Source organism: Eurosta solidaginis, chromosome 3 (genome assembly GCF_040869045.1).
Source record: "Eurosta solidaginis isolate ZX-2024a chromosome 3, ASM4086904v1, whole genome shotgun sequence".
Taxonomy (NCBI): Eukaryota; Metazoa; Arthropoda; class Insecta; order Diptera; family Tephritidae; genus Eurosta; species Eurosta solidaginis.
This window is the reverse complement of record NC_090321.1, coordinates 261,689,809-261,709,984: the sequence shown is the minus strand read 5'-3', so window position 1 is coordinate 261,709,984 and position 20,176 is coordinate 261,689,809. Positions and strand designations below refer to the sequence as shown.

Genomic DNA, 20,176 nt, shown 5'->3' with positions numbered 1-20,176 from the left:
CTTAAGAAATTGTTCCTGACATTATTATTGTCAGAGCGACAATAGGACACTTCCACTACTTTGAACTCTCATGTTCAAACTATAAACGTACCTTGCCTAACTCTTAAATTAAAAAAATGTATCCACTGATTGCTCGATTTTTTTTAATTTCATTGATTTTGAAAGTGCTTGGCTCTATTTCATGGAACATCACTGTAGGCATGCCAATCAGTTTTGCTATTTTAGCTTTTTTCTCCGTTTAGCTTAAAAAGTTGCAAGTTCGCTTTCAACTTTTCCAGAAATTGTTTAGCTCTTTTTAGTTTTTTTAAAGATTTTAGAAAATCTCGATAAACAGTTTGGCATAGATTCGATTTTAAGAACATTGTATGAATTTGGGCTCGAAGTTAAAAATTCGAGGTGTTAAGGAAGGCTTTGCTGGCATTATGGTAGGCAGAAATCGAGGCTTAGTAACTTTATTAAGGCAACATCAACCTAATGTCATTTTCATTCCATGTGTTTGTTTCGAAACTGCTTTCGAGCGAAATTGAATTTTTGATTTCAGAAACATTTAACTGGTTTTCTAACTTCACATGTAGACAAAAGATCTATGCAATGATACATATAGTTATGCTGCGTTAAACGCCGAATCGACACTTTGAAAATCGCATCCACACGAAAGGGAAAACTCCTTGTTTTTCTGTACTTACATCAATGGGCATAGAATTTATTTCAAAGATACCGTTGTGTGTAATACCTATATGACACTTCTTTATTTTGTCTTGGATTCCAAGCTAGAAAAACTGATGAACCTTTATCGGAACTTCAATATACAAAACCAATTTCTACCATGAGAAAGCGAGACCACTATTCCCCAAAACTAGTGAGTTTAACATGCTGTTGTTTATGTTTGAAATTTTATTTTATTTTTTCATTAACATTTTCAACAATGAAATCAATGCAAATAACACGGGAAAGTTATTTCGGTCTCTGATGGTTCACTTTTTTCACAGAAAAGTTGATTTCAGTTATGTTTTCATGCAAAAAATTTTCTAGATAAAAACAAAATTTTCATTTGTCAGGAAAAGAAGAGAAAGAAACACAAACTAGCTCGTGCTTTGCACACAGAGTATATTAACTTTGATTGGATAACGGTTGGTTGTACAGGTATAAAGGAATTGAGATAGATATAGACTTGCATATATCAAAATCATCAGTATCGAAAAAAAATTTGATTGAGCCATGTCCGACCCTTTGTCCGTCTGTCCGTTAACACGATAACTTGAGTAAATATTGAGATATCTTCACCAAATTTCGTACACGAGCTTATCTGGACCCAGAATAGATTGGTATTGAAAATGAACGAAATCGGATGACGCCCACTTTTTATATATATAACACTAGAAGACCCGGCAGACGTTGTCCTGCCCTAAATTTGGCCTATCTGCATACATTTTAATAAGATTTTTCCGTCTAACTCTGCCCTCCCCCCTCTTCACTTTTTCCTAATCCTTTTATTCACTGCTCCCTCCGTCTTTTTCGCTTCATCTATCTCTATCTTCGTCTCATTCTATCTCTTTCTCAATCTCCATCTCTTTTTTCTCTTCTCTCAATTTCTTCTCATTCTTCTGCATCCCTTATTGCCTGTACCAGAGGGTGGTATGTATTTCACTCCAGTCCCAGTCCCAGTCCTTGTCCTAATCCCTGTTCCAGTCCGTCTCTGGATAATATATTACTCTGTACTAAAGCACTCATCAACAGCTTTCATTTGATATCCATTTTGTATAAACACTGCCTAGGCATTCACTGGCCCACGTTTTGGCCTATATCTCGAGACCCTAGTCGCCCAGGGGTATGAAAATCTACACAACTAAAGACTCTCCTGAATTAAAAAAAATGTCATAGTACCTCTAAATCGCGGGCCCCCTCAGAATTTGTAAAAGATATCTTAGTTTTTTTTCAAGTTATCGAATTGCCGGATCTACGAGCAGGGCTTAATCGAAATTTTTCGCGGCGATTATTTTCACATATCTTAGTCTACATATATCCGTCACTATAATCAACCGTTATAAACCTGTGTAGCACAACTGGGCATAAATATACCGTACATTTATATTTCTTGAAAATATTACCCAATAAATGAAACCCGAATTCTGGTTCTAGGTTCTTTGACACAATTTTATAAAGCTTAAAATAAGGCATTCGTAACAACGCTAGGGCATACCTAAAGCAAGCATACACTTTAAAATAAATACATATGGTGTCAATAAGAAGAGGTGTGTCTCGAACAATTTTTTTTTACTTAATATAATTGCGCCTTATGCTGTTTTTCTTTTTCTTTCTTTCTTTTTCGGGTAAAATTACTTTTACGTCATACTTAATTCTTTTATTTGTGTATGAACAAGTGCATACCAACCTTTAAATTATTTCAACTTTTTCTTAAGGATAAGTTTATCCGAAGCTAAGAGGTAAACAGTCGGGACTCCAGTTTTGGCCCAAATGGAGTTAATCTCATTTTTAAACTTTACTCTGTCTTCTTGACTCTCTGGCAAAAGATCTTAGTTCAGGTATTGTAGGCTGCCTACACTTTTTAACTTGACATTTTTGTATCTGCATTTATTATTGAGGTATTGAATTTACTAGTTGTACTAATTTCTCAAGATTCACTTTTTTGGACATACGACTGTTTACCACTTAGCAACAGACACATGGTTTCACTTCTCAGGCTGGTCTACTCTGTTGGACATTGTCCCATTAAATCACGAGGGTGAAGAAATAAAATAATCAAATTTTTAATAGCTTTTTTTACATATTATTAAATTTTGTGTTTACGTCCGGGTTTGTTGACCCATTGAACTGTGTCGTTAAGTGGAGAGATGGAATTTAAATAAAATTAAAATATATTATAATATAGAGCAAAGTTTATAATTTTAACGGATTGCCGAAATATCAACAAATACGTACATACAAACTTATTTAAGTACATCTACACGAACAAAAATTACTTTGGACAGAGGGTTAAGAATACGTGCCCGCTAAATCTGATTCTTTAGACTAAAGTTTGATTGGGTGTACTAAACATATTTTTGTTTTTTGATTTAGAATATGTCAACAATTTGTATTGCCCTTTTCCAAATGTGTGAGCTTTGAGTGAATATACAAAAAAAAAAAAGGACGTGTGGCACTCGGGGACTGCCGCGGTAAAGCTATTGCATATTATCAACTTATGCAATTATAATATTTATGCAACATTTTGTTTTCTTTGATATTAATTCAAGTTTTGTCTTTGATATTAAATCAAGTTATACTTTTTAAGGGTGGAGACCGATAAGAAAATAGCTTAAACATTTTTTAAATATTTAAATTTAACTTTAACTTTCACTTTAACTTTAACTTTAATCTTTACTTTACTTTAACTTTAACTTTATTTTTAACCTTAACTTTAACTTTAACTTTCGCTTTAGCTTTAACTTTAACTTTACTTTAACTTTAACTTTATTTTAACTTTAACTTTCACTTTAACTTTAACCTTAACTTTAACTTTAATTTTAACTTTAACTTTAATTTTCACTTTAACTTTAACTTTAACCTTAACTTTAACTTTAACTTTAGCTTTAGCTTTAACTTTAATTTTAACTTTAACTTTAACATTACTTTAACTTTACTTTAACTTTAACTTCAACCTTAACTTTAACTTTAACTTTAACTTTCACTTTCACTTTAACTTTAACTTTACTTTAACTTTAATTTTAACTTTAACTTTAACTTTAGCTTTAGCTTTAGCTTTAACTTTAACTTTAATTTTAACTTTAACATTACTTTAACTTTAACTTTACTTTAACTTTAACTTTAACTTTACCTATCACTTTAACTTCAACTTTAACTTTAACCTTAACTTTAGCTTTAACTTTAACTTTAACTTTCACTTTAACTTTAACTTTAACTTTAACTTTAACTTTAACTTTAACTTTAACTTTAACTTTACTTTAACTTTAACTTTAATTTTAACTTTAACCTTAACTTTAACTTTACTTTAACTTAAACTTAAACTTAAACTTTAACTTTCACTTTAACTTTAACTTTAACCTTAACTTTAACTTTAACTGTAACTTTAACTTTAACTTTAACTTTCACTTTAACTTTAACATTCACTTTAACTTTAACTTTAATTTTAACCTTAACTTTAACTTTAGATAGAGATCCAATTTTATGTATTTGGCCTGTTGCTAACACCGAACCTTTTCGAACCTTTTTTGACTAATATCCGTTACGGTTTTTTTTATTTAGTCGCCAAGCCCGCGATAAAATCTATGCAGTAGCTTAAAAAAAATTTTTTTAAGTCAAATTTTAACAAAAAATTTAATATCTTTACAATATTGTAACGAATTTACTTGCAAATTCTCTTATTTCCCTTCTGCTAAGTTCGAATCACTAAACTGTTGAAGAAATAACTCCAATATTGAATAATGAAAAAATGGCCTTTATTAATAAAATACTTCACAATAACACTTATACTTTCCAACTAGCTTGCTTAACAACCAAACTGAGTGATAGTTCAAATGAAACTCTACTATTGCCCGCCAGATTGCGTGCTTAATCAATAACTGCTTGATAGCTCAACTCAAACTGAATTTCAGCGCCTCTACATTTGCTGCCTTTTATACTCTCTGATTTCAACATTGCATCTTCTAGGCGCTTCCATTTCCAGAATCTTCTAGTCCATCAGCTCTCAAACTTCTCAGCTGTAACTACAATTGCACGATTTTATAGCTTCTCTCATTGCATACTTTCAGGAGTATCTCAGATATATGCATGTGTTTTTGCATTGACTATCCGCTGCTCGTAAACGTACATGGTACATATGTGTAGACGCAATTATTGTTTCGTTTATGTAGATACATAATGATTGATCTATGGATGTGCATGATATCACTGCTTAGCATCGGCTTAGAGATAGCAGCACCCCTTAGTTTTGCTAATATTCGTTACAATATATAAGTAAATTATGTCAACATTCAACTCCAGTTTTGATATGGTGCAACAAAATACAAAAATAAAAGGAAATTTCAAAATGGGCGTGGCTCCGCCCTTTTTAATTTAATGTGTCTAGGATACTTTTAATGCCATAAGTCGAACAAAAATTTACCAATCCTTGTGAAATTTGGTAGGTGCTTAGATTCTAGGACGATAACTGTTTTCTGTGAACAACGGCGAAATCGGTTGAAGCCACGCCCAGTTTTTATACACAGTCGACCGTCTGTCATTCCGCTCGGCCGTTAACACGATAACTTGAACAAAAATCGATATATCTTTACTAAACTCAACGTATTGGTATACAAAATGGTCGAAATACGACTATGAAAATTGCGAAAAATGAAAAAAATGCCACAATTCTATACCAAATACGAAAAAAGGAATGAAACATGGTAATTGGATTGGTTTATTGACGCAAAATATAACTTTAGAAAAAAACTTTGTAAAATGGGTGTGACACCTACCATATTAAGTAAAAGAAAATGAAAAGTTCTGCAGGCCGAAATCAAAAGCCCTTGGAAACTTGGCAGGAATACTGTTCGTGGTATTACATATATAAATAAATTTGCGGTATCCGACAGATGATGTTCTGAGTCACTGGTCCATATTTTGGTCGATATCTCGAAAATGCCTTCACATATACAACTAAGGCCTATTCCCTTTTAAAACCCTCATTAATACCTTTAATTTGATACCCATATCGTACAAACACATTATAATCACCCCTCGTCCACCTCTATGGCGATATCTCGAAAAGGCGCACCTATAGAACTAAGGCCCACTCCCTTTTAAATAATCATTAACACCTTTCATTTGATACCCAAATCGTACAAACATATTCTAGAGTCACCCCTGGTCCACCTCTATGGCGATATTTCGAAAAGGCGTCCATCTATAGAACTAAGGCCCACTCCGTTTTAAAATACTCATTAACACTTTTCATTTGATATCCATATCGTACAAACACAGTCTAGAGTCACCCCTGGTCCACCTTTATGGCGATATCCCGATATGGCGTCTACCTATAGAACTATGGCCCACTCCCTTTTAAAATACTCTTTAATACCTTCCATTTGATACCCATGTCATACAAACACATTCCAGGGTTACCCTAGGTTCATTTTCCTACATGGTGATTTTCCCTTATTTCCCAGCTGAGTATGTATTGTTCGGTTACACCCGCCTTCCTTACTTGTTTGAAATATATTTATGGTTTTTTGGCGGCCGCCGTGGTGAGGTGGTAGTGTGCTCCGTCTACCACACTGAAGATCCTGGGCTCCCGCCCAGGCAAAACAACATCAAAACTTTAGAAACAAGCTTTTTTCAATTGGAAAAAAGTACGCGGTTATTTGGCAAGCACTCCGAATGTATTTCTTACAAAAAAGGCTTCTCAGTGAAAACTCATCTGCCTTGCAGATGCCGTCCGTAATCGGCATAAAACACGTAGGTACGGTACCGTTCCGCCAATTCATAGGAACAAATAAAAATGCAAATTGGAAGAGAAGCTCGACCTAAAATCTCTCTGGAGGATATAGGGATTAGATTTAGTTCTTTAAATATTCTTTACAATATTTTGAAATTTTAAAAATAAAATAGAAATTTAATTATTTCGATAGTCCCGTCCCACCAATTTGTAGGGAAAATGAAAATGATCACGACACAAATTGGAAGAGAAGCTTGGCTAAATCTTTTCGGGGGTAAATAGCGCCAAGAATTCTTTTTTTTTGTGGTTTTCTGAAGTACTGTTTGAAAACGTGTAGTTCTGAACTAGAAATTATTATCGCTAGTTATAAGCTTCCCTACAGGGTATGTTTATGCTCACACAACACTTTATTAAACTCATTTGAAACACCCCGTCTGCACCACCTGAAGAACTATAAATCAACCGCAGAACATTTGTCTCCAAGACTGAAAGACCCATCATCTCCCGACGCAATCCATGAATACGAGATACACATCAGAAAATGTATGATGAGACACTTATACAGCGTGAGTTTTGAGGCCATTACAATTCCATCGTTAACGAGAGTTATTCTTCACGCTGTTAAACTAAGCATGCTAGTCTCACGGCAATTGACATGGCTTTGCGATAGACTTTCCTGTGGATTGGGCTAAGCATGCTAAACTCCAATACGCGGACATGCGCTCTTCCGACCAGTTTTCATAAATTGATGATTGCTCTTTGGCAACTCATCACAACTGTTTGAACTGCTCTCCCGATATTCTGTCGCTTCCCGGAGTTTTATATTAAGCCGGGAGATTGCCACCCACGCTTCGTCACAATCCGATGACGGAACGTAATTCTGTAAATTCTAGCCTTATTCAGTCAGAATACTTATAGCTGGTACTGTGTAACCCAAAACGAGAGGGAAAGTCAAATATGTAAAGTTTTGACTTAAGTGAAGTAAAAATTGATCATCACAGCGCAATTCTCACAATAAGATGAAACATGTTCTGTAAACACGTAGAGGAACGTGCTTAGTCCCTCGACCGATTGGCAGATTACTTGCATTTTTCCGATTTTTTTTTACAATCCCCTACAGATACATATACATATGTACATATGTATGTACTTACTAAATTCCGATACAATAACTTTTGTTCTACAAAATCAAGTCGTTTAAATATTTGCGTCAATCAAAGTTACGTATTCGATACATTCGTGGTAGGAATGTTATTTTTGCAAATTATAAATATTTAAAATACTTTACCATTTTTATTCTGGTATCGAAAAAAAATTTGAAACATATTGAGTGAATTCAATTTTTCACGTTGAATTCCTATTTCCGTTTAACCATTTTCCGGAAATCAATTTATATTATTTTCTGTTTCTGAAAAGAATATGAATAATTACTCATATTTAGAAATTAGTGAAAATATCTATGTTTGTGTACCACTTTGCCGAAACATGTTCAAATTTTTATATTTCTCTGCGTAATTTCATAAATACTTTTGTTAGCTCAACTATTTTTAGCCATTTCATAGCCCAAAGTCTGTCAGTTGCACAAATAACATTATGGCTCCATCATTATTGTCCATTGTTCACCTTGCCGTGTTTAATTTTTATTTTGTATGCAAATATTTATAAGGCGTGGTTTTTCAGTACAAGTTCAACTCAGGTTGTCAGTTAAATTACCCTGCAAAATGTGATTAGTCTAAGATGAATCCGCAAAGGAGTATGCGACTAATGCCAGTTTTGATCCCTTTGGCCTTTTTTATTTCACAAACTTCGTTTCAGTTTTTTTTTAATATGTCTTAAAATGGGCTACATAGATTTCAAACTGACTAATCCCAACTGTACTCGAAGGGGACTAAAGGGGATCAATTATGCCCAAATGTCGACAAAAGAGATCAATCTTTAGGGATTAATTGCACGATTTTTTGCAGGGTACGCTTAAACTTATTTAGCAGTTTTTTAGTCTACTTTAACTGAAGTTTAAGTCTAGCTTAATGGGGTAGATCTGGCAGGTTTAAACTCTTTTAACCTATCCGTTATTTGCGTTCGTTCGAAATGGCGTCAAATATACCCAAAAAGCATTTGGGCTTGAGTACCATTAGAGCTCATGTTGATAACTAGGCACACTGCTAAAATCTCAAGAGTTGTATCGAAACAGCGGCTCAACTCGATAATCTTAGTGTACTCAGTAAAAGAGGGAATTTTTTATAAAGCAAAAAATAATATTACATTAGTTGTAAATGGATATCACCTCCGGAACTAGATATATTTCGCTAGATACATTTTTTCCATGTTTTTTGGTAAACAAAATCCAGCTGTTGCCGTATCTACAAACTATATAGATAATAAAAAAACCAATGTTGCCGCACAAAAAAGCTTACCCCAAAGGCGGCCTTAAACTGTGACTGAAAAACTGCTCAGTACTTTAATTGCAGTTTAAATTTGACTAGAGTTAAGCAAACTTAGTTTAAGCTTGGCTTAATCAACTACTGAAAAAACGGACCTAAGAGTATTTTTCGTCAAATTTGTTGAACTTCGATCAAATTTGTGTTTGTTAGTGTGGCATGCAAAATAAATACACATACCTCCCAACGTTAGTATATACAATTTTCGTTTTGCTGGAAAGGTTTGTTGACTGTTTAGCAATTTCTATACGTTATATACAGCTGCGAGCACAAAAATAGCAGCACAAATTTATAATTTTTTTTTATGTTCGATACTTTAAAAAGAGTCTTATATGAGTTTTGTAACTGAAACTATGCAAATAAATATCAGAAACGTTTTCGAAAAAACTTTTTTACGTATATAAAGGGAGTTCAGAATTTTGTGAATTTAGTGTTGAAAACGTTGTTATAGCAAATGAAAGCTACAGATCCTGACCAACTTTTTTCGGTTTTAAATTTTTTCTTTACATATTTTCGTCTGTTTGTATGATTTAATCGGGGATTGCCCGTATTGCTTTAAATGTATGAAAACATTTATTTGAAGCAATTTTTAATTTTATAATTTATTTAATAATTTGGGGAAAATTTAAGCAACGTGACATCAGGACGGACAAGGCGACAGGTGTTTCGATTATACCTTGTAAATCTCTTCAAAGCCTTTTCTCCCGGGAGTGGGATTTGAACCCGCACTCCTACGATAGTTGAAAGTGTTACAAACGTATTCAGCCACGTCATGCCTTAGTTGTTGTAAAGTTTTTCCCAATTGCCTTCTTTTTGCATATTTTAATCTTTTACACATTGTATACTTCGCATGTAATTATGTGTTAAAGCTATGCTTGTTGGTACGGCGGTTTTCAAGGTATAATCGAAACAGCTGTCGCCTTGTCCATCCTGATGTCAGTTTGCTTAAATTTTTCCCACATTATTAAATAATTTACATATTCAGACCAATTATAAATATTCTCGCGGAATTTTGTTCCCGCGGATTTTTTTATTCCCGCGGAAAAATTCCTCCAATTCTTTTCTCCTAGGGAGAAGAATAATTGGAGAATAGGAATTTCGAATCTTCGAAGTCAGCTGTTTTGTCAATTGAAATTTCTTATTTTGTTTAAAAAATTGTAAAGTTTAATTATTGTTGCCAATTTGTTTGAAATTAAGAAATAAGGTATAAACAATGCACATTATTGCATTTCATGTGGTGAAATGAGTAATGAATTGGTGCCAAAGCAACATCAACAGAGGAGCATAAGAAGAAGACCGGCGGGGAAACATAAATCCGGCGGAGTTGCCTGCATTCATTCTGCAAAGCAATTTTCTGGCGGCCAAGTCGAGTTGAGTTCGCCTTTCGCCATATGCCAAAATCTATTTAAGCCTTCTTAAAACATCCTTGCGCAATTTCTGGATGTCTGCATCAAATATGCGAAGAGCTTTTCCGTTGCTTATATTTTTCGACTTAAAATAAATAATATTGTGGTTGTTGTTGTTGTTGTATTAACAGTGAGTATATTGTGGTAGAATGTAAATACATATTTTAGCACAAATTTGTACAAATAAGTGTTCTTTCTTAAAATAACCAATTTCCTTTAATGCATTCCGTTTAATTTAACTAGTGAAAAGACTCCTATGAAATGTCAGAGAAATCTCCCTCTCCCTCACATTCATAATACCTACTTTTCTCCTATAACCGGTTTCCGCTTTTTCGAACATTGTTCAGAATAGGAGGAAAGGGAGAAGTGAAAAAACTCACAAAGAATTTTTATTTAGAATACGAGGAATGGGAGAAGGGAAAAACTCGCACGGAATTTTCGTTTAGAATTGGGCTGATTTTCTTTTGTTTTGACAGTTGTTAATTTGCTATTCAAAATTGAAAAAATAAACCACGATTTTTGATGTTGTGTATTTGCCATGACGTAGCAAATGCATAGCCGTATAATTTTTTGGCATTTTATGTAAAAATACTACACATATTATTCTTCAAGCATTTTTAAATGGCAACTCGAAATTGCCAAATGTAGAAAATCGTATGATACCGTTCGGCGGGAATCGTCACAGCATAATTTACAAAAATACAGGAGGCGTTAGTCGTTAATCGATACTGTGCCATCGTACTCGATACCTGAGACGGTACTTATGTGAGGTAATCGGCTATGAGAAGTACTCGTTACTTGAGCAAAGGAGTCGAGTATGTACTCGTAGTTACTCGTATGGAACAACACTAGGCATGGGCATGTTGAATGGGTGGCAACACGAAGGGATACCATCATCTCTAAGCCGATATTAAGCGGTTATTTGTATGTACATAAACAAATCAATCATCATGTCTACACATATGCACATACAAGCAGCGGAGAAGCAGCGGAGAGATACGCACAAACACATGCATATATCTGAAATACTCACAAAAGTATGCAATAATTGGTGGCAGTATTACTCACATAAACACGCGCATATTGCTATGCGAGAAGCTATAAACATGCATCTGTGTTTATAGCTGGTAATTTTATAGCTGGTAACTAAGTAGTAAATTCTAGAAGAAGAAACGCCTAGAAGTATGCGAACGAGGATACCGAAAAGTATAAAAGCAGCACAAGTTGAGGCATGAGCAATCAGTTTGATTTAAGCACGCTATTGGTTGCGAAGTATAAGTGTTATTGTGAAGTACTCTAATAAAGACCATTTAGCATTATTGAATATTGGAGTTATTTGTTCAACAGTTCAGCGATATGGACGTTAGTAGAAGGTTGCAATTAAGCGGAATTGCACTAAATTCGTACCAATATATTGTACCATCGAAGTTTAGATCTGCCGTTAGAATTATCTTCACCAGAAAATCGAAAGCTCGGTGGTCTCGCCTTTCCCCAAGGCTCGCTTGGTTTCGCTCGGGTCAGGGAGTTCCTTTCCAATCCTACGAACAAGAGCCATATATCGTCCGACCATATTTTGCATAAGATACATACATGCTTTTCTCCTTGAGTGATTCACATGTTCCAGTCTAGCCTCCCTTTCGTCGTTTTCCGGACTTTGCGCCAAAGTTGTTGGGTGGTATCTATTCATTTCAGCGTTACGATTACGCTTGCTCCTATAAGCAACTTGCAGCTAATCGCACTAATTCTGAATTAGGGCGGTGCTTTTGCATTAAGAGACGGTACTATGTAGTTCTAATTCTGTCCCCTAGCAGAGATTTCTTAACTGATTCAGTAATGTAGCTCACACTTTAGCGCTGTTAGCACAGGTGTGTCTACAAACTGTTCCGCCCCGCAAGCAATGAGCACCAATTCGGAGGTTGTTGTTGCAGTGATAAAGACACTCCCCGAAGTTTCTTTGCCGGATATAGATCCGGTAACAAACACCATTAAGATACTAGCCCGAACGATCGGGAACGATTGAATATGACCACATTGAACCTTCTAGCTGAGGAAACCTGTAGTGCGAAACTGGTGCTTCGCGTGACTGTCTCCCATATTCGCTGCAGGCCAGTGTTCTTCTTTCCGATGTAGAGCGATACTCCTTGCGAGGTTGTAGTATGTTAGAAATATGCTCACATTGCAAGGTCTAAGATTGCATTCGTAGGTAGTATGTGGAAGAGCCAAGTAGATAGATCATCATATAACACTACTGCTATGCCTGCGGTCGTAACTTGTAACCTGGTACTAGAGACGAACATATATCGAGCCGCGGCAAAGTCGATACACCTCGTCACGTTGCGAATTATTATATCGGGTAGGCTAATTTTTCCAAATGTAGAGCCAAGGGTTCCTTTCTAGCTCAATTTGGGACTAAGTTCGCGAAGAATAATTTTGATGTTGAGGTGGCGAGTACCGAAGAAGATTTAACGATGAGCTGAACGAGCTATACACAGACACCAACATAGTCCAGCGAATTAAAACACAGCGGCTGCGCTGGCTACGCCATGTTATGCGAATGAAAGATGACGCTCCGGCCAAGGAAGTGTTTCTATCGGAACCAGCCTATGGAAACAGAGGCAGAGGGCGGCCCCCACTCCGTTTGAAGGATCAGGTGGAAAACGATTTCAATTCCCTTCGTGTAACCATTTGGCGCTGGTTGGCAGGGAGAAAGAGCGACTGGCGCACCTTGTTGGACGGCCATAACCGTTTAAACAGTTAAGCGCCAATTAAGTAAGTAAGTAGGCTGCTTCTTCCCAGACAGACGCCAGCTTGCAAACGCACATTACTATGAATAGACTCTGCACATGCCGGGGTGGTCTCCTCAAAGCTAGATCTCTTTCTACCGCTTTCAAACGGAATGTTTTCCGCATCTTCCGCCTATATTGTTCACTTTGCCCAGCGTACAACAACAATGACTTATAAGTTGGGATTGAGACTGACCGTCAGTCCGTGACTGCCTGCGGTTCTCTTTTAAAAATACCAGTTGCTTGTATGACAAAAATACAATTGCCGGACTAATACATATAACCCGTTGTGATGTAATTTACAAGTAGTTGACTTGACAACAGGGTATCTAAAAGTATTTCTAAGAATATATGCACCCGGGTATATAATTATAACATAATTCTTATATAATTATAACATAATTCTTCTTCTCTTTTGCAACTGCCACTTTTTCAGCACCTTCTCACACTCTACGCACACACACACACATACTCACACTGCACACACTCACCTCATTTGCAATTTTATCCTGTAGCTCTTGACCGCTATGTCCAAATTTCTCACGATCTTCCATAAAAACATTTTTGTTGTAAAATGATTGCTGTTTTGCCTCCGTTAAATTGGTGGTAGCACCGTTGCTGCTGTTAGTATGATTCTCGTTGATGATGTTGTTGTTTTCGTTGGTGGTGGTGCTGCTACTGCTGCTATTTTTGCCTTTCACTGCTGAGGATTTGCTATTTTTGTTGCCATTCGGTGTGGATTCATCCAAATTCTCGGCCAAATTTACTGCAGTCGCTTTACCACGTTTACTATACACAAAAATGCCATCAACGCGTAATGCATTCAAATGGGAGCTTTTGAACAACCACAGATTTTTAAGTGTAGAAGAACTTTTAATCATAATTTTTTTAAAAGACACTGGCGGCGAAGAAACGTACTCTGAGAAGCGCTTCTGTTTGGTTTCGCGTTTTTTTTGCACTTTCTACGAAAAGAAAGCAGTTAACAATTTAGTTTGGCTAATATTCAATTAAAATAAAATTTTTTTTTCTTTTTTTTTTATTTTTTATAATTTTGTTTCACACCAAAATTACAGCAAAATCACAAACACGAACGCACGCGAGCACAGACTTGCCAGTCGATTTTTTCCAGGTGTGTTCAATTTTATTTTATTTCTCTAATACCGTAATTTATTTGAGTAGATTTTTACCTCTAAAAAAATTTATTTAAACAAACTTTTTTTCTTAAATAGCACTCCTTTAAATAAGTAGGTAGATATATTTGGCTGCTTTTAAGATTGCGTCTGCTTTGCTATATTTACTTAGCTGCTTTGGACAAAATGAAACGGTTATATTCGCTTCTCACGTACGACTGAACGGCCGGGTGAATTCTAGTCGCTCTTGTATCTAACGATACCAAAAAAAAAATTGAACAAATACAAAACACCACATGGGCTCTTTGGTATACTCGCAACGTGCGTATGATGGATGAGTTGTTGGTGGGTTGTTTGAATGGTTGGCTGGCGGGCTGGTTATCGGCTGCACGTCACAGTGGTTGCAATCGCAAACCGAAAATAAAAATAAAAAATTATGTTAAAAGTTAAAACCAAAATTTGTCACTACTTTTATTTGCAATAAACGCCTTTTCAAAACAATGGGACTTCATTTCTGAGTAAATGCGATAGCCAGATGGTGCTAAAAATAAAATGTTTTCAAATTTTTTTTAAATCACTCATAATGACCATTCGCACGACTTTCTTATAGAACAAGTAATAATGCTTGGTTGTTTCCAGCCTCTGTCATCGAGATTCTGTTCGTCACGAAAACGTTGTTTCATTAAAAAAAATCATGAAATGCGTTGCAACGAGTCACTTTAATCAAAGTTAACGTTAGCCAAAAGGTGTGTAAAGTGCTTTAGATAAATATAATAAAACAATGGACCTAGCGGTGAAGGATATCAAGGCTATTTGGAAACAATAATTGATAATAAAAGTAATGTCAGCTTAGACATCCGAAGAGAATCACTCTTGCTTACTACACTATTTCCAGATGAACTGAAATTTGAAAAGCGTAAATTGGATTTTATAATAGTCAACTGAAATTAATAAAATATAAATAGAATAATCAAATGGGTTGAGTTCTTCAAAACGTTAATTGGATTTAAAAAAAATCATATTTGTGCTTTCTGGAATCCGTTCATTTCATCATTAAGTTTTTCTTAAATATAATTATCTACTGTTAGCTCTTGGCTCAACTACATGGTTGGCTCGTCTCATCAGCTGATTTTATTTTTTTATTTCACTGGAGTAGAGATTGTCAAAGAGGAGATGGCAAACTCAAAATGAAACCAACACATTGACAACATTTTCACACAAAAACTGTTAAGTTTTATGTTTTCATTCCATTCCATTCGCCTAACACCAAAACCCACATTTTTACAATCTGAACAAAGGTAGTGTTGCTGCTGTAGAGATAAGGCAACAATATAGTTGGGCCATGTGTAAGCTATTTAAAAAAAAAAAACATGGATTATAGAAAAAAATTAATGGAATTTCATATTTTTTTAAGGCTATGTCAAAATCCAATTTATGTATTTTAAAATCCAAACCATGTTTTCTTAAATTTAGTTAACTATTCCAAAATCTGATAGCATATCTCCACCTAGGGCTTTAACTATTAAGATTTATTAAAACTCATACATATTTTAACCTGTACTGTCTACATTGAAGTTTTATTTACGTTTTATTATTTCATATTGAAAAGATATAAAGTGAAGTTTTCCAGCCACAAAAAAAAATTTACATTCTCAAATTAAAATTTCACATGCTATGCAAAGAAAAAAATCTGTATATTCTATTTCGAGACATTAAATCACGCCCAGCGGGTTAGGGGGGTCAGAATATACCTGCGGTAGGTATGTCTGTCGTAAGAGGCGACTTAAATACCAGATTCAAGTGGCTTTGTAGCGCAACCCTTTCAGGTTGCCAGCGCAATATATAGCTTCTCCAAACCCAATTGCCAACCTCAACTATCGGCGACGAATCCTGTTTCACTAACATAAGAGGCTCTGGCGACCCCAAACTCCTCATGGAACTTTTGGGTGGGGAGGGAGGGATGGCCTGAAGATTTAATGTGGCCATATAAATCGTTCCCGAGATGGTCGGGCTAGCACCCTAATGGTGCTGTGTTACCGGAGCGTACCGGATCTGTATCCGGCAAAGAACCATCAATCGATAACACTCCCCAAAGCCTTCGGGGAGAAACCTTATCGCTACAACAACAACAACAAAACATTAAATCCTTTCAGACCGACCTTGACACCAAACGGAATTAATCTCTATTTAGTTGGGAAAAACAAGTGGACTAAGACTTGATCCTAAAAAGGGCGCATCCCTTGAAGCTTGCTCCGTAGACGTCCCAATTAAACTGGGCGAGGTTAAGCGAAGGCGAGAGGTGCACATGATCGACCAAGCGGGAAAGGCGTGGGTTCAAGCGCAGGGCTGTTAAGTGTCCAAGATTATGTGCAGGTCTTACAACCTTAAGACTAACAAAGTTGCTTCTATCATTAAAAAGAGAGGACTGTAGACTCATGACAGGTATTCTGACTGGACACTGCCTTCTGGCGTCACATGCCTTTAAATTAGGCTTGGTCAGTGATAGCAGATGTAGGAAGTGCGGGTTGGAGGAGGAAATGATCGAGCATCTTCTGTGCTCGTGCCCTGAACTTGCCAGGCTAAGACTCCAGCTATTATGAGTGATACAGATGTCAGATCTAGAAGCAGCAATTGGCTTAAGTCCTAGGAAGCTTCTAGTATTTGCCAAGAGGACGGCGTTATTTTACAACATGGGTCCTGGTTTTTGATAGGGTTTTTCAGTTTGGTCGTTAAAACAAACTTCTGGTAACACTACGTACTCAATCAGTCTATGTGAGGTCCTCATGGACCACCTAACCTAACGTAAGACTTGATCCACCCTGGTGTTCCAAGTTGACGATATTTATAGCTAATAACGGTTTACCAGCAATGGCATAACAGTTAAGGTGCTCAAGGTCTCAGTTAACGAATTAACGGACATACAAATTCATAAGACAACAAAACCTTTCTTATGAACATTTTTTTCGTATTCATTCTAAAATCTTAGCAAACTCCAAGTCGACAGTATATAAACCATAACCGACGTAAGGATTCACTGAAAATATTTTTACAGCTTAATTTTATAACAACACCCACTGTATAGTGTTGAGTATGCGGGCAGATATGTAAAAAAAACGTAGACTCAATTGTACATAAGACTGTAGTACATATTATGTATTTATGCATTTATTTACTCCATTACATGTTTTTCCTCCCGGCCAGCCTAATTTAGCATGGAATTTTTGCCCATCAGCAGAGATTTCTTACAATTTTAGCTGCCTATTTCTTTCACCGCACACGGTTTACAAGTTCATAAGTAAGTTTGTGTATTTATGACATTTTGCTGTCAATTTGTATTTCACTATTGCTCATGCCCGCTTCGGAGCAGCAAATCTTGAGCGCCAAAGGCCTCAGTATGTTTCTCTCGAACTTCTACCCTTTTAAATGCTCCAAGTAAATAAATAAACGCTCAGCTCTCGGCAACTTTAGCATAATCAGATTACGACATGGAGAAAGGCTTTTTGCCGGCATACCGTAGAAAGGAGTAAGAACATCAAACTTCTAGTTTGTGGTAACCTTAAGAAAACGAAAAGTGGATAACAACGGCGCACAGTGGCATTCTTGCATGATTAAGACGCGAAAAATTAATAACTCACTGAAAAATGAAACCAAGTATATATGTTTGTATGACTTATCCCACTTCAGTGAGGATAGGCGAAGGTGGTGGGGTTGGACCCCCTCCAAAAATTTCGAATTTACCCCAAAACAAAAACTTTCTTATAGCCTTATATCGTTCTTTTATTCACAATTGAACATACCTATATTTAAATTTCTTCTCTTCTTCAAGTCATGAAGCAAACTTTCCAAGAAAATTAACTTCGGTGTAATTCACTTGAATCCATCTCATAAGAAGCTTTGATAAAAAAAATTCGAACTTTACTGCAGCATTCATCATACAATCTCTCATATCTATTTACTCCCTCCCTTAAACAGTACACACATGGTCTAAAAGCCGTTTATCCTTTTGCTTTTGGCCACGTTCGGCAACCCACGCCTCATACCATTCCCACTTTGTTATCGTCATTACATCAAAACGGGGGCCTACGGGCATGAAGAATCATTTGAGTTATATGTAATAATATTGAGTCATAGCAGAAATACAAAAATTATTGTGGTTTAGCGTGGTTTAAACTTTTGGCAGGCTTTTCTTTTCACAATTTTATATATTTTCAGCACAAAAATAATACATATTAAAAAACTCATAATTTCGTAAAAAATACTCAGCCAAAAAACTTTTGAACACTTGCAATTATGTGTAGACTAACCATAAAATATTTTAGCTTTTGTTTCACCACAAAGATTTATTTAATTTTAAACCACGCGTTATTTCACTTCTGACAATTGCACTACATAGCGCGTCATTAACAACTCACAGTTTGACAGCAGATTATTCAATGAAGAACAATAACTATAAAAATGCTAATTATATACTGTGGACATTTTAAAAACAAACTGCATTCAAATTAAAAAAAAATGATTTGAAAAATTTTACTCTTTCGCGTCTAAACCAAGCAGGAATGCCATTGTGCGGCGTAGAGACTTGGCAAATTATAGCATACCCTTGGGCGGTAAAAGTAAAATTAGAATGACTTGGAATTAAAACCAAAATATTTCAAACTGTAGGACCAGCCCAAGGGCTTTGAGGCAGGCTAGCCGCATTGACCCTAAATATGCGGGAAAGAGGAATATGGGATATCAATGTACCTCGAAAATATAAAGGCAATAATACGAGTGAGATACTGCGAAAGAGAGGGGGATGAGCCATCGATAAATCCATGGGAGTAAATTTTTAACATTTGGCCTATTTGAAGAAGTCATAAGTAGTTAACGCTGTGATATCAGCTCCCGCAAGAGGGTGCGCTGCCCAACAAAGCGTATGGCATATGACTGCCATAAGGTGAAGATCTCTAGAAAGGGAATCACTTAGTTTCATTATGAGGTTGATGCGGTCCAACCGGGTAAAACAACTCCATACTTTGATTTAACGTGGGCTTAAGTTGGTATGAAATAAAATATCGCGACCTTGAAATGGCTAGAGGGAGTTGTTCTGAACCATCAAAAGCAAAGCAGAAACGCCCTGTCAAAGTCCGCCGTTCCTGTTGCAACGTCAAAGCCCAAATCGACACGGGACTTAAACGTATGCCATAGGTATTTGTTTTTTTGTTTCTGTAGTAAATTACAAAAAATTAGCAGCAGCTGCATTTTTTAGGAAAAATATGTGCTTTATTTAGGAGACGCACTAGATGTTATTATTTTCTTCTCTTCTTTTTATACTCAGCTGAGCAGAGCTCACAGAGTATATTAATTTTGTTCGCATAACGGTACCCCGTAACGGCATAAACTAATCGAGATAGATATAGACTTCTATATACCAAAATGACCTGGGCGAAAAAAAGAAATTCATTCAGCCAAGTCCGTCCGTCCATCCGTCTGCCCGTAAACACGATAACTTGAGTAAGTTATGAGGTATCTTAATGAAATTTGGTGTGTAAGTTCCTGGGCACTCATCTCAGATCGGTATTTAAAATGAACGAAATCGGACTAAAACCACGCCCTCTCTTTTAATATCAAAAGTTTCGAAAAACCGAAAACGTGCGATAATTCATTACCAAATACGGATAAAACGATGTAACTTGGTAGGTGGGTTGACCTTATGACGCAGAATAGAAAATAAGTAAAATTTTGGACAATGGGTGTGGCACCGCCCACTTTTAAAAGAAGGTAATTTAAGTTTTCAAGCTGTAATTTGGCAGCTGAGTATGTGATGTTCGGTTACACCCGAAATTAGCCTTCCTTACTTGTTTTCTAATAAAAAGCTTAAATCTGACAGTGAAATGTCATAAATGAATCAAAATGTATACAATTTTGCGATATTGCGCGAATTATATTTACAATGCCTATCACCACAAATTTGCTAATTAAATCGTTACTATGTTAGAAGGCAATT

At 35.9% G+C, this 20,176-nt stretch overlaps 1 protein-coding gene across 1 annotated transcript in view; it reads right to left on the bottom strand.

Annotated features, from left to right (window-relative positions):
- Positions 1 to 14,415, bottom strand: part of GLS (Glutaminase) — a 77,218-nt gene extending 62,803 nt beyond the window's left edge. The window contains exon 1 of the mRNA XM_067777231.1: positions 13,552 to 14,415. Within this exon, the coding sequence (XP_067633332.1) occupies positions 13,552 to 13,941 (390 nt within the window). The 5' untranslated portion in view covers positions 13,942 to 14,415. The remainder of the gene's footprint in view (positions 1 to 13,551) is intronic.
- Between the last annotated feature and the right edge of the window lie 5,761 nt (positions 14,416 to 20,176).